Source organism: Haliotis rubra, unplaced genomic scaffold (genome assembly GCF_003918875.1).
Source record: "Haliotis rubra isolate DU_JTF1 unplaced genomic scaffold, ASM391887v1 Scf28, whole genome shotgun sequence".
Classification (NCBI taxonomy): domain Eukaryota; kingdom Metazoa; phylum Mollusca; class Gastropoda; order Lepetellida; family Haliotidae; genus Haliotis; species Haliotis rubra.
Genome location: NW_025766891.1, coordinates 1,893,754 through 1,907,781, shown reverse-complemented (window position 1 = coordinate 1,907,781; position 14,028 = coordinate 1,893,754). Strand labels below are relative to the sequence as shown.

The following is a 14,028-nucleotide window of genomic DNA, read 5'->3' as shown; positions in this document are numbered from 1 at the left end:
ACAGCGCGGAGAGATTCTGGACAAATCTGTTTTCCAAAATTAAAATCGTAAAAGGGGCCAATCGTAAAAGGGGCCCGTGCGGAAAACTATGACAACAGATTCGAATCCCTGTTCGACAGAGTTTTGTTTTTAGGCTTGTCAACAAAATACCCGTGCTCGTAAATTTAAAAAAAAACGGCCCATGTCTGAGACCTACGTCAGTTTGGGCATTCGTTTAACATTAATTAGGCTCAGATGCTGTGATTTAACGTGAATACTTTTCAAAGCGGATTAAAATCAACTCATTCACTCTCGTAACTTGTCTTGTAAGAAGCTAACAATGTGAGTGAGTTTAGTTTTACGCCGTTTTTAGCAATATTCCAGCAGTATCACGGCGGGGGACACCAGAAATTGGCTTCACACATTGTACCCAGTGGGGAATCGAACCCGGATATTCGGCGTGACGAACAAACGCTTTAATCATTAGACTACCCCACCGCCCCTAGCTAACAAAGGAAACTGACAGTCGTTTCAGTTATGATTTAAATCTATGTAACTGTGTGTGTAAAACTTCACTGAACATCTGCATTTGAGCTGTGAGTGTGGCATAATATATGAATCATATTGCTGGTGTGGATCCATATTGCAACTATACAATTAGTGTACAATGTATATACAATGTATGCACAGACAAATACAAGTAAGGCACGTTGAAGGCACAGACGGTGATGCACAAGTGTCACGATGTAACTGCTGTGAGACACCATTCAACACTAGCATATCTATTTAAATCATTATATATACAAATTTACAAAATTCGTACGAAGTTCCGAAGATCGACGACCAAGGCACTTTATATCATATTCCACTGTCCCATAGCTTAATAAGTTATTATATACAAAACAAAATAAAAATGTCTACGTGACGTAAGCGAGAGGATTCCGACCTTCTGGCCTCGTTCTGGGCAGTTTGAGACCCCCGCGAAGGTCGGTCATGTGACAGGGACCACGTGACTCCGGTAAAGCACATCCTGGTGGCGGAGACCATGAGCAGGACGGGGACCCCGGCATCCAGCCTGCATACCAGATGTACCCCCCGGGCAGTGTCCAGGGACTCCAGGGGGAGGACGATGGGGGCTGGTCCCTCAGGGGTGGGATGTCGGACACTGGGACTGGCATTGATTTTCTTTCTTCATTCACTGAAATGGCAACGCCTGAATATTATGATTCCATTTGATACGAATAACTTATGGAGAAACCTGATGGCTCGTGGTCCTTTTCATGGAGCCTAGGTCAATGGTAAGATTAAGTTAAGCAACGACTGTGAGAAGTGGCGGCACCTCAAGAACGTGACTGTTCGAAACATGCCTCTGTTCACCCACCAATGAGAGGGTACCCGGTAGGATGAGACGTAAGGACTGTTATCCGAGGCAGAAAACTTCAGTTGCATGCTCCCCAGGGACACCAGTATGAATAATTGGTTGGTTTGGGTTGTTGTTTAACACCGCACTCAGCAATATTACAGCTACATGGGAGGCGGTCTGTTAGAATTGGTCTTCAGTAACCCATACTTGTCGTGAGAGGCGACTAACGGGATCGGGTGGACAGGCTCGCTGACTTGTCATCATATCCTATTTGCGTAGATCGATGCCCATGATGATGATCACTGGATTGTCTAGTTCACACTCGATGTTTACAGACCATATGGCGGAAATATTTCTGAGTGCGGCGTTAAACAACAACCAACCACTGGGCCATACAGATCGGAGGGTGAACCAGACGTTGTGACCACAAGATCCTCATTTCGGTCAACTCTCACTTCAAGCATGGGATCCTGGGATCATAATCTGCTCCTAGTGAGTGAGTGAGTTGGGGTTTTCGCCGCCTTAAGCAATATTCCAGCAATATCACGGCGGGAGACACCAGAAATGGGCTTCACACATTGTACCCATGTGGGGAATCGAACACTGGTCTTCGGCGTGACGAGCGAACGCTTTAACCACTGGGCTACCCCACCGCCCCTAATCTGCTCTTAAGGGCGTGTGGTCACTTCAACGACTTTCCGTAAACTACATTTTCAAAAAAATCATTTACCTTCCGATTGAGACACACTGACTTTAGGAGCAACCCCTTTCCTCCATTTTGCTCTTCTGTTCTGGAACCACACCTGCAAAGCACCAAAAATATAGCATTCTCAATTGTTGCAGTTTACCATAAATATATATGTAGTTGCCAACACATGTGCTGAATTTTGGATAGCTTTGGTTTTAGGCACAGGGGATCGAATCACTGTTTGGACAATAATTTTTAAAAATCAAAATCTAGACTTTTGCAATCATATATTGTTTCTATATGTTATGATTAACAAATGTTTCAAATTTGAACAGTGATTTGAACCCCTGTGGTTGTAAATCAGCAGAAACGTATTTTACAATTCTTTATAATGAAACTTTATAAAGATAAACCTTCAGGTTAGTGGTGGTCCGATTAATTGAAATAATCGAAGATTGGTCGCAGTGGCCAAACGACCAAGCAATCGATCACATTTTCTCATAATCGAACAAAAACGATTTTGGAACCGCTGTAATAGAGTTTGAAATACTTTGATGGAACATATCTAGGACGTTGTCAGGGCGGTTTTAAACGTGTTTATTTCTAAGAACACTCACTTCACTTTCTGAAAAGTCACGACTGAATATTTCTTGAAGAATCTGGGAAGTTTATGTTACACTGGAACTGAATCATTTTACACTGGATGTGAAATCTGCAAATGTAATTTGTGCAGTTTCAATAAACAACAGAGAATCAAATGTTTTTTTTCTTTATACTTATCTGCAACTACAACCTGAATAGGAAAATCTGAAAAATGACGCTAACCAATTTGTTTCAATGATTGGTCGTTGGTATTGAACCAATCATCAATTGTGAGATTTCAACCAATTTCCAACACTACTTCAGGTTTAAATTATACTTTTTAGATACGCTATCGTTGGCAAAGTTTGGCCTTATGGTGGGTAGTGCGTAAGGTACAATTATAGAATGTTTTAACATATCTTGCGAAATTGGACTTATCGATTATGTTCACAAGACATACACACTTGACAACGTTTACAGGGAATATATTACCACTCAATGACTCTCTGATCAACCAATCAGGTACGAGGTCGTTTCATGAGGACTCAATATAGAACAAACTTTATGGATAACAATTTCGTATATTTGTCAGTGCGACGTTTCGATACAGATTCCTGTACCGTTGTCAAGCATGACATCTGTATCGAAACGTCCCACTCACAAATATAAGAAGTTGTTATCCATAAAGTTTGTTCTATATTGTACTTTCCAACTTCTAAAATGACAATCAAAGAAGTCATGGGGACTCTCTAATCAGCCAATCAGGTGCGAGGTCGGTTCATGAGGACTCTCTGAACAGACTTACCTGCACGCGTGTCTCGTGAAGCCCCAGTCTCTGAGCGAGTTCTTCTCGTGTCACAACATCCGGGTAAGGAGCTCGGCGGAACGCCTTCTCCATCTCCTCCAGTTGATACGGTGTGAAGGTTGTCCTGGAGAACAAGACAGTGTTGATGAGAAAGAGTTTGAAGCCACTTAGAAACATAATTTTGATGAGGGCGTGCCATCTAATATGAGGTGAGGTGAGGTGAAATTGGGTTTTACGTCGTGCTTGAGAATATTTCGCTCATATGACGACGTGCATGCGTGTGTATGTGTATGTGCGGCTGCTTGTACTAGCCCAGACTTAAGCTGGTTTTATAGTGCTAGCCCACTGAGATACCATGCCGCAGTGAAGCATGAATACCCCACTCAGACACATTATACTGACTCCGAGCCGACCAGTCCTTGTTGTACCCATCAATGCCGAGCGCCAGACAGGGACCAACAAGTACCATATTTTAACGTCTTTTTTGGTATGACGCGGTCGGGGATCGAACCCGCGACCTTCCGCTCTCCGGGCGGACGCTCTAACCACTACACCACGGAGGCGGTCGCCATCTAATATGAAAACAAAAGAATCAAAGTGGTGCTGGTCATCATCCAGACTAAGTCTTTGAATTTATAATAAAAATATTATACTTTTGATAAAAATTCATTCAGAACATAACGAAATCTAGACTTGCTTTTTTTAGGGTTTGAGTATTGCAGAAGGGGCTGGGAAGAAGCTAAATGATTTGGTTCGGGTACTGTGAGACAAGAGAGTCACAGCCGATCGTATAGGTAAAGATACACACAGCAGGTTAATTATGACGAAACAGTTACGATCCTAAGTGGGGAGAAGCTGGATCCCAAACCATGATGTGTATCCTGGCGTAACAAGGGGACGCAAATCTGCACAATGAGTTGCGGGGCCGTAAAACATTTAATCAAAATACGGACTGAATTTCATGAGAATGACCAATATTTGCAAATATGTTACTGTTTCTTTTCATTTCTAGAGATGATGATGATGATGATACCTGTGACGAGGCTTTTTGGGTGTTTGGTTGTGATTTTTATCGTTACTATTTTCCTCTGTGTCTTGTCTGACGTCATCATTCGAATCCTCCCATGTGCGCATGACAAGAAAACTCTTTCCGCCTGAAACAGCAACCAAGATCAGAACATTTTACACACATATCTCAACAACTGGACACATTTCTGAACACTCGAGGAAGACACGTGGGACACAGATTATTGTACTTTTACATCTATCACTATAGTCTGTCTGCAGTGAAAACGTACCGATGAATGTCACTTTAAACCAAAAAGTAAAACAAATAAAGTAAAATTAAGACTGCGAATCCTCATGATTTTACCTTGCCAATTGAACATTTAAATCTCAGAATTGTATTCGACTTAGGATAAAAAATGTTTAACAAACGATCATAGTTTCACATGGCTATTATTGGTTTGTATTACGAGGGGATATGCACATCAAATGAAACACTGAAAACGACAAGGGTTGTTATAAGTTAACGCTCTTCACGTACCGCACGTGCATTTGTTTCACTGTTCCAACTACTGCGCTTACCCCCTTGTAATACAAACCAGTAAAAGCGATTTGAATCTATGATCGTTTGTTAAACAACTTTTATCCTAATTTGAATACAATTTTGAGATTTAAATGTTCAATTGGCAAGGTAAAATTATGAGGATTCGCAATCTAAATTTTCACTTTATTTGATTTACTGTTTTAATTAAAGTGAAATTCATCGGTACGTTTTCGCTACAAACAGACTATAGCCACTTTTACTGAAAAAATGTTAATCGTCAGTTTAAACCTACACAATATCCAGATCCCATGAAAATAACTCCATCAAAGACATGTCACCGGTTAGGAATAGTTCAAACTGTCTATTTTCACACATTGTATATTATTTTAATCCAAGAAATAATTTTGACTTATTTAAAACTATATATCAATAAGAAAATAAAATATAACCCCATAGGGAGACCAGAACAATTTTCAATTTCAGGCCTAAAGCTGATGCCATCTAGACATGCTAAATCATTCTTGACTTGAACTCCTTATTCATTTTATTTCCTTGGGTCTTGGGTGGTGGGTCACTCGTCACGCCGAAGTCCGGGGTTCGATTCCCCGCATGGGAACAATGTGTGAAGTCAACTCCCATACTTTAACATAGACTTACGACTATCGTAGCGCTACGATCGCTTTGAGGAACAGGGACCTGGTGTTCCCTGTCGTGATATTGCTGGAATATTGCTAAAAACGGCGTAAAACTAAACTCACTCACTCACTCCTCGGGTCTGGTAGAAAGACATTGCCGGATCACCAACTCTAGTAGTGAACGCAATAATAGTTGCTCCAACAAATAATTTGGATATAAGCTTAACAAATCGATAATAATGATTATGATTGTGATTATTAAATCCTCGACCCAACGCAGTGTACGTTTCGATAGATCATAAAAGAAAAATAATGACATGTAAAAAAAAGTGGTAAACTTTAACTCATGGGAAAATATTACTACTTATATTGTCATTATTAATATCCAACAAAACTTAAACAACGATAACATAAACCAGGATAACCATGTATATACGAAATACTTATAAAGAGATAAACTGATAAACGCAGTGAAAGTTACGAATGCTGAGAATGATAATATATATCAGTCCTCACTGGGGTGCATCATTACAGGACATAAATAAAAAAAAATAATGGATAAATAACTAGCTGTACGAACTATTCCTAAATGACTTCCAACAATTATATACTGCCTACGTATTGATATTAGCGGTCATAAACGTCTGTCTTTATGACAGTACTCTTCCCAAATGATACAGCTAATTCGCATAACCCGTGGTATGTGCACAGCTAATTTTAGAGAAAATTGCTCAAGTTAGGATCATTAAAATTCATTTTCAACAAACAGAGATATATTTATTATTCAAATAACCCAATCATAAATAATTTCACGATTCGTATTTAGATCTCATTGTATTTGCCGATGAGTCACCGAGCAATGCTTATTGTCTATTGGATAATAAATGCCAATTTCATTTCATGATTGAAGGGTTTGAAATTGACAAGAACGAAGCACCAAGCACACGGGACATTCACACGTTTTTAATGCAGCAAATCACTGCCATTTTCAGGGTTAATTGTTCAATGTTTGCATTTTTTTCATAAGTTTGAAAAGATTATCCCTTGACATTCAAAGAGCTTCGGGGGCTATGATTAACATTTTCATTATATCATTCCGCAGACGGAGCGATGAGCTGAAATTATCTTGGTGAAGTTGAAATTGAAATGTCAGCGAAAGTATAGTGCATAAACAGTGTCATTATAGAATGATGAATGGGGTGATAATTGCAAATTACTGAAAGGCATTCGTGACTGGACGGCATATGAATTTAAAAGAGAGACATATCCACAGCTAGGTATGGAACTGGCCTTAAATCAGAGTGAGTGAGTGAGTTTAGTTGGCACTTTGGCAATATTTCAGCTGTATGGCGGCGGTCTGTAAACAATCAAGTCTGGACCAGACAATCAAGTGATCAACGTCATAAACATCGTTCTTCGCAATTGGGATACGATGACATGTGTCAGCCAAGTCAGCGAGCCTGACCACCCGATCCCGTTAGTCGCCTCTTACGACAAGCATGGGTTAGTGAAGAGCAATGCTAACCCGGATCTTCATGGGTCCCTTAAATCGGAACAGAAGTTTCCCGAGGTTTACTTTCAAGAAGACCCACGAAGATCCGAGTTAGAATTGATCTTCAGCATCCCATGCTTGCTGTAAGAGGCGATATGCGGTTGATTTGGTTGATGTGCGTCACCGTATCCCAATTGCGTAGATCGATACTCATTCTGTCAACCACTGGATGGTCTGGTCCATGCATGGTTATTTACAGATCACCGCCATATAGCTGGAATATTGCTGAGTACGTTATAAAAAAAAAAAACTTTCAAGAAAAGCAAATTGCAACATTGTTACTAAGCTAAATTTCTCAACATGTTTTGTTGGACGGCGTACGCCTGGTAATGAGTGAAATCGACTCACATAGCTGCACACGAAATAAACGAGATTTCATGCTTACATGACAGCTATCTAAATGGTAATGTGTAATCACAGAACCGTAACTTCTTATAGCGTTTCGGTTAATTTATAAAGAATTAAGCAGAAACGCACTATATGTTTTATTAACTGAAGGAAGGTTACATACGGATGCTTGGGCGAGTGAATTTAGTTTTACGCCATTTCTAGCAACATTCCAGCACTATCGCGGCGGGGGGACACCAGAAATAGGCTTCATATATTGCACCCATGAGGGGAATCGAACCCGGGTCTTTGGCGTGACGAGCGAACGCTTTAACCACTAGATTACCCCCATCGCCCCTCCATACGGATGCTCATTCTTTGTAATTTAAATACACTTAAATGTGTACATCTAGTATGATGTAATACAGACAATGGTAATTACAGGCAATTCATCGTTATTGATAATTATTTCCTCTCTCCTTTCCAAACATAACAGGGCGGTGGGGTAGCCTAGTGATTAAAGCGTTGGCTCGTCACGCCGAAGACCCGGGTTCGAATCCCATCATGGGTACAATGTGTGATGCCCATTTCTGGTGTCCCCCCGCCGTGATATTGCTGGAATATTGCTAAAAGCGGCGTAAAACCAAATTCAGTCAGTCAGTCAGTCCAAACATAACATGGTATTAGTATTAATAAGCATTTTCATATTACTATTATTTCTGATACAACCTCCTCGTAAAATAATCGCATGAATCATCTTCACAAGCTTCTAAAATTATCTATTTATACTATATTTATACCAGTTTATTGATTTAAACGTTTAAAACAAGTTAAGTCATCTGTGTTTGTTACAGTTACAAAGCGTCCCATAAATAGAAATATATCATGATATATTACAGTAACATTATTGGAAGCGCCAAATAACTTTATGACAATTTAAAAACTGAGTAGTAACTTAGTAAAACATCGTACGTGTTCTAAGAGAAAATTTGATCTGATGTTTTTGAAACTACAGAAGTTGCCGCACTTAGTAGTATTGCCATTATGTCGAGAGCTTTTTAATTTCGTTGACTGCTTATGTCAATCTTGTACACCACTCTTAGGATGTGACATGGAAAACCTTGGAATGTTGTGACGTGGGTATTATTATCAGTAGTAGTAGTAGTAATAGTAGTAGTAGTAGTAGTAGTAGTAGTAGTAGTAGTTGTAGTGAGTGAGTTTGGTTTTACGCCGCACTCAAGCAATATTCCAGCTACATGGCGGCGGTCTGTAAGTAATCGAGTCTTGACCACACAATCCAGTGATCAACAGTATGAGCATCGATCTACGCAACTGGGATATGATAACATGTGTCAACCAAATCAGTGAGCCTGACCACCCGATCCCTTTAGTCTGCTCTTACGACATGCATGGGTTATTGAAGATCAATTCTAATCCTGATCTTCACGGGTATTAAAATAACAGAGTCTGTTCTGAGAATCTGTATATAGACTCCCAACTATGATTAATAAAGGAACAAAATTATCCACCTATGTATCATAAGTACACATAAAGTGTAAAGCATACTATCTGCCCTGTACTCGATCTATCTCGTATAATCATCTACGGACAGTTCATAATTTGTGGCTAGGGGGGTGATGATGATTCTAAGTAAAGGTCACCCATTTTGTTCTGGGGAGGTAGGGTGGGGTCATCAATTTTGAACACATATACTCACAACTTGTTTGAGTGGCATTTAGAAGTTGGTGTGATGAACAACGAGGAGAGTTGTATAGATACAATTTCTTTAATATTAATGTGAGCCACGCTTCCATATATACTGGTAGGGGGGTAGGTGGGCCATTGATTTTGTACATAACACGTAGGAAGGGGGGGGGGGGAGAGACTTGCTCTGTACATTTTTAAGGGAGGGAGGGGCATCATTCACATTGTATATGCTTCTCCATAAAATCACCATCACCCCGCTAGCCATAAATTATGAACGGTCCCTAAAGGGCAATAACCATTCTTTGTTTTAGTCTGAAACAGATTAGCCAAGACCACGTGGCACGTAACATTCACGCATGATGTTTACAGACACCTTTCACCAAAAGGCAATAATCATTATTCGCGATAAGTTAATTCCAGATGCATTTACTGCATTTGCAAAAACGTCCTTGAAAAAAGGGTAAATGCAGTAAAGTGTCAAAAAGTGACGATTAAACCGACTCCATTGGTAAAGGCGGCACAGTTGCAAAGACGGATGATACAGTGTTTACTTTTCAGGTTTAATTCGTGTTACAGTTCTCAAGTACAGATGTTAACAGTGTACATAGCGTTTGAAAAAACGAAACAACATTGTATACTCCGGTGATAGTTTTTGTTTACAGATATTTCTTGTTTGCAAAATACAATGTATTCTTATGCACCATACGCATGTTGTCATGTTATTGTTAAAACTGAATTCCTAAAATAAGAGACACACTCCGCTCCGTTGACTACCGCTTAATTTGTCTCTTGGTCTATAACGTTATTTTCATAGAAACAAATAATTCCCCTTAAATTGAACAGTAGCCCCAGTTAGATGGGAGATTAAATCTAGACTTGCCTCATTTAGGGTAGACTAACGCTAGTCTCTGAATATATATAATTTTGATAGTAACAAACAAGACCATTTAAATTGAAAAGGAGCCCCGGGGAGACCAGATATTCAGACCCTGAGGAAATCTAGACTTGTTTTATTTATGGCTTTAGCAGACTATCAACTCCGAAAAAAACTCAGTTTGACAATGAATAACGCCGTTCATTCCAGGCAACATATGATGATACGAGCTGTTGTATATTGACTTGAGCTTGATTTGGTCTAAAAGCAAGTTTTCAGACGTGAATTCCTCGACCCGCAAACTTAGAAAATAACGATTTTGAACTGTACGACCTCAGACCTTCTTCCGACGCGAGTTTAGTGCATTTGGTAGTCAACGCCTTAACTTAACATGACACATTTTTAAAGGATGAAGTCATCTAATAAACAAAAGCATACGTTTTTATACATACAACAGGGGCGAATGTCCTTCCTATCGCATTGTGCTTTTATTACAACATAATTACGAGAACAGGACCGGAGTACCCGCATGATATTAACAACCCTTGTCGATTGCACAGCCTTGTCACTTGTCAAGTGAACATCATTAGTCGAGCGCTTGCCACACGCGGCGCACGTGATTGCCGTGCGTGTTTACACAGCCAGTTGAACAGACAGCTGTCCGGCTTTGTCCGCAGGGCAGGTGATAGGGGCGGGACAGGGGCTGAAAAGGGGCGTGACTGAAGGTCTAAATGTCAACCGAATGTGGCCACTATCTTGGTCCTTTTGACAGCTTTTATGTCCGACAAATCAGAGCAATAAAATATCGTAATTACCAACACTCAGCTGGAATCTTCAAATAAGTGTTTAGTCAAGCTCTTATGCAGGTATGTAAATTATGATGTAGAAGTTTAGGGCTTCGTTTTGACCATCTGCTAAACTGCTTTAAACGTTAATGTGGCGACAGTGGTAACGACGTGAGAATGTAGATACATTACTGAATAGTTTATACTACTCAAAATATGTAAGAGTGGATTCGATTCTTATATATTACGTTAGTATATCTGTCAAACCATACAGAATAACTTTAGCAATATGAACATTTCCGATAATCTTTTGAGTAGAATAAACTATACTGAACAAAACTTTAAGGATCGACAATACTTTTGTGGTAGTTTTGTGCCCAAGGTATTAATGATCCCCATTCTTATTGTTTGAATTATTATCTGTCAGCGTATTGTGTGTCCACTGGGCACCTGATCCTCAATTTATCCCTTACATGCACGTGGTATACAGGTAGGTTTAGCGCTTAAAAGCTGTCTTTTTACGTTCAACGCTTTAGCTGATTAAATGGTTTTATTAGACCTGCGTAACCTTCCGCATATACATGTATTCCAGTCATATGGCGGCAGTCTGTAAATTAACGAGCCTTGACTAGACAATCCAGTGATCAATAATATGAGCATCGATATATACGCAGTGTGGATACGATGACGTGTTAACTAAGTCAGTGTGCATGAGTCGCCTCTCACGACAAGCATGGGTTCCTGAAGGCCTGCTATAGATATGTAAAGATAGATATGTTTCTACAACATTAGTGCATGCGTTGTACAACAACAGGTGCCTGTGAGAAATATAAAAAAAACGTGTTAGTGTTTAATATAGATTTTTGGTGAACAATAAAAACGAACTCTTTTGTATATCACAATATCACAATCAGATATCAGCTAGCGTATGGAATGCGCCCTTCCTGGGTTTCAATTACTTCTGATTATTTGTATTGTGTGGCCATGCAAATATAGCTGACATCTTCATTTGCGGGAATGCGTGTGGATAATTGTTAATATTAAATGCAATACAATACATGTAAATTTTGTGCGACAAAAAGTCAACAATTGGTTCACTTGATATTTGCTCCCGCATATAAACAGTAATTACGTCATAATTAATAATCGTAAATGAAATATGATATTTACACTCCTATTAATGCCTGTTTATTCAACGTAACGATCGGCGTAGATTGTATTTTAAATTTTAATATAGGGGTTATTGTCGATGGCAATATTCTGAACAATAAAAGTTGAGGACCAGGAACATTTTCGGGGAATTTTATGTGAATTTTATTTTAAAAAATGTCTTGTAAATATCCACGATCTTTGCGGTCCTTCGTTCATTGCATTAATATTATGTTATTCGGGCAGAACCTAAACGAAAAGTGATTAATATATAATAATGTATGTGGTCCTAATTGACATGCTGTTGGATGGGCAATTAACACAATACAACGAATTATTTAAGGGGATTGTGTAAATTGGTTTAAATGTAACTTTATAAAACAACGAAGGAACACACATTGACCAAATTCAGACTTCAACGAAATGAAAGATCGGTATAACAGAGAGAGAGAGAGAGAGAGAGAGAGAGAGAGAGAGAGAGAGAGAGAGAGAGAGAGAGAGAGAGAGAGAGAGAGAGAGAGAGAGAGAGAGAGAGAGAGAGAGAGAGAGAGAGAGAGAGAGAGAGAGAGAGAACATATTTTTTAATTTTAAATAAATCTAACGGAAGTGCAATGTCATTATTTTCTACCAAAACATTGAAAGATGCCCAACTAATTTTGCTTGGTCATAAAGTTGTATCCTTTTCTTTACTGAAAACCTCTTTCAGTGCTTGGATGTAGCAGGTTTGTTTCTGGAATGGGGCGACCCGTGCATGCAGACACATTCAATTTACCGTGGTCCTCGAGGTAGGTGTAAGGTGAGAGAGGTGTCTTCATTTCACAGTTTCCACAATTTAATTACCTATCTAATATATCACGATACGATGGTAGAACACGTGTTTGGTGCTAAAATTAATATTGTCTTTGCATTGTTGTAAAATTATAGACACAGAATAATATTGATGACGGTGTTAAAGGAAACGCAATTATTGTCAACCCTGCTGTACGTAACTAACACCTATACATTGAAACACACTTGTGTCTCTTTAAATACTCACGTAGTTCACAAAGGAACATATATCCGGATTAAGGGGGGTCAACTGTAGCATTGACGTACATATGTTGTGTTGATGGACAATAAACAAGGAAACAAACACGTAATTTATACGTAAACAATATAATTCTTACTTATTACTCCGATAACAAACTATTTATATTCAAATAATTGAATTTCTGACATAAATGGCAGATTCGTTTCTTGACATTGATATCAAAATTGATTCTATTGATATATGTGTGTAAACACTAAATAAATTGATATTTAATTATTAAACAATTACACAAATATATCTTAAGAAATACCGAAAAATCATTATTGCGTACAAATATTCGGCTAATTGTCAGAATGATTTTGAGAAATGCAAGAATAATAACTGAATTATTTCATTAATTACGAAAGTAACGATTGATGATAATTAATTGACATAAAGTGGAATGAGCTAATTAGATTCACATATCTTGTAACTGATAAAAATTAAATAAAGTGGTCTGCAATTATATTTCAATTTTTTAGAACTTTGATAAAACTATTAAAAAAATGACTTACCTGCGTGGGAGTCGTCTTTAAACGTTTGAGTGTCAGTGGATGTCATGTCCATATTGAAATTAACAAGCTACTGTGCTGCTACCAGCACTGTAAACTCCGGAGCCTCCCTGCAATAGACAACAACTAGGAAGTTTCATCAACTGTCCACCTTACCATTTATACATCACTGTAATAGCAGGGGAGAAATCATTGGCTGTAATAAACGTCTATTAGCGCAATTGAAGCCAGTCGCACGAAGAATGACAATAGATATTAATTGGTCTAAAGTGCTCAATTACAATTTCGTCACGACGGAAGTGGGGTCTGCAATATCAGAGCGAGGCTCTCTCGGTGTTTGACGTGCTGGCTTAAATAAATACCGACGTCATAACTATTTGAATTCTACAAATAAAGATTAAAATAGAACCCTGATTGTCCTAGCGAGAGTGGTTTGCGTCATGCTGGTCAGG

The 14,028-nt window shown here is 38.9% G+C and overlaps 1 protein-coding gene across 1 annotated transcript; it reads right to left on the bottom strand.

Annotated features, from left to right (window-relative positions):
- Positions 1 to 414: 414 nt before the first annotated feature.
- LOC124281191 (retina and anterior neural fold homeobox protein 2-like) lies at positions 415 to 13,687 on the bottom strand. The gene is made up of 5 exons (XM_046717217.1): positions 13,580 to 13,687; positions 4,451 to 4,571; positions 3,418 to 3,541; positions 2,073 to 2,145; positions 415 to 1,177 (listed from the first exon to the last, which is right to left on the bottom strand). The coding sequence occupies exons 1-5, from the start codon at positions 13,629 to 13,631 to the stop codon at positions 897 to 899; spliced, it is 651 nt and encodes a 216-aa protein (XP_046573173.1). The 5' UTR covers positions 13,632 to 13,687; the 3' UTR covers positions 415 to 896.
- Positions 13,688 to 14,028: the final 341 nt, after the last annotated feature.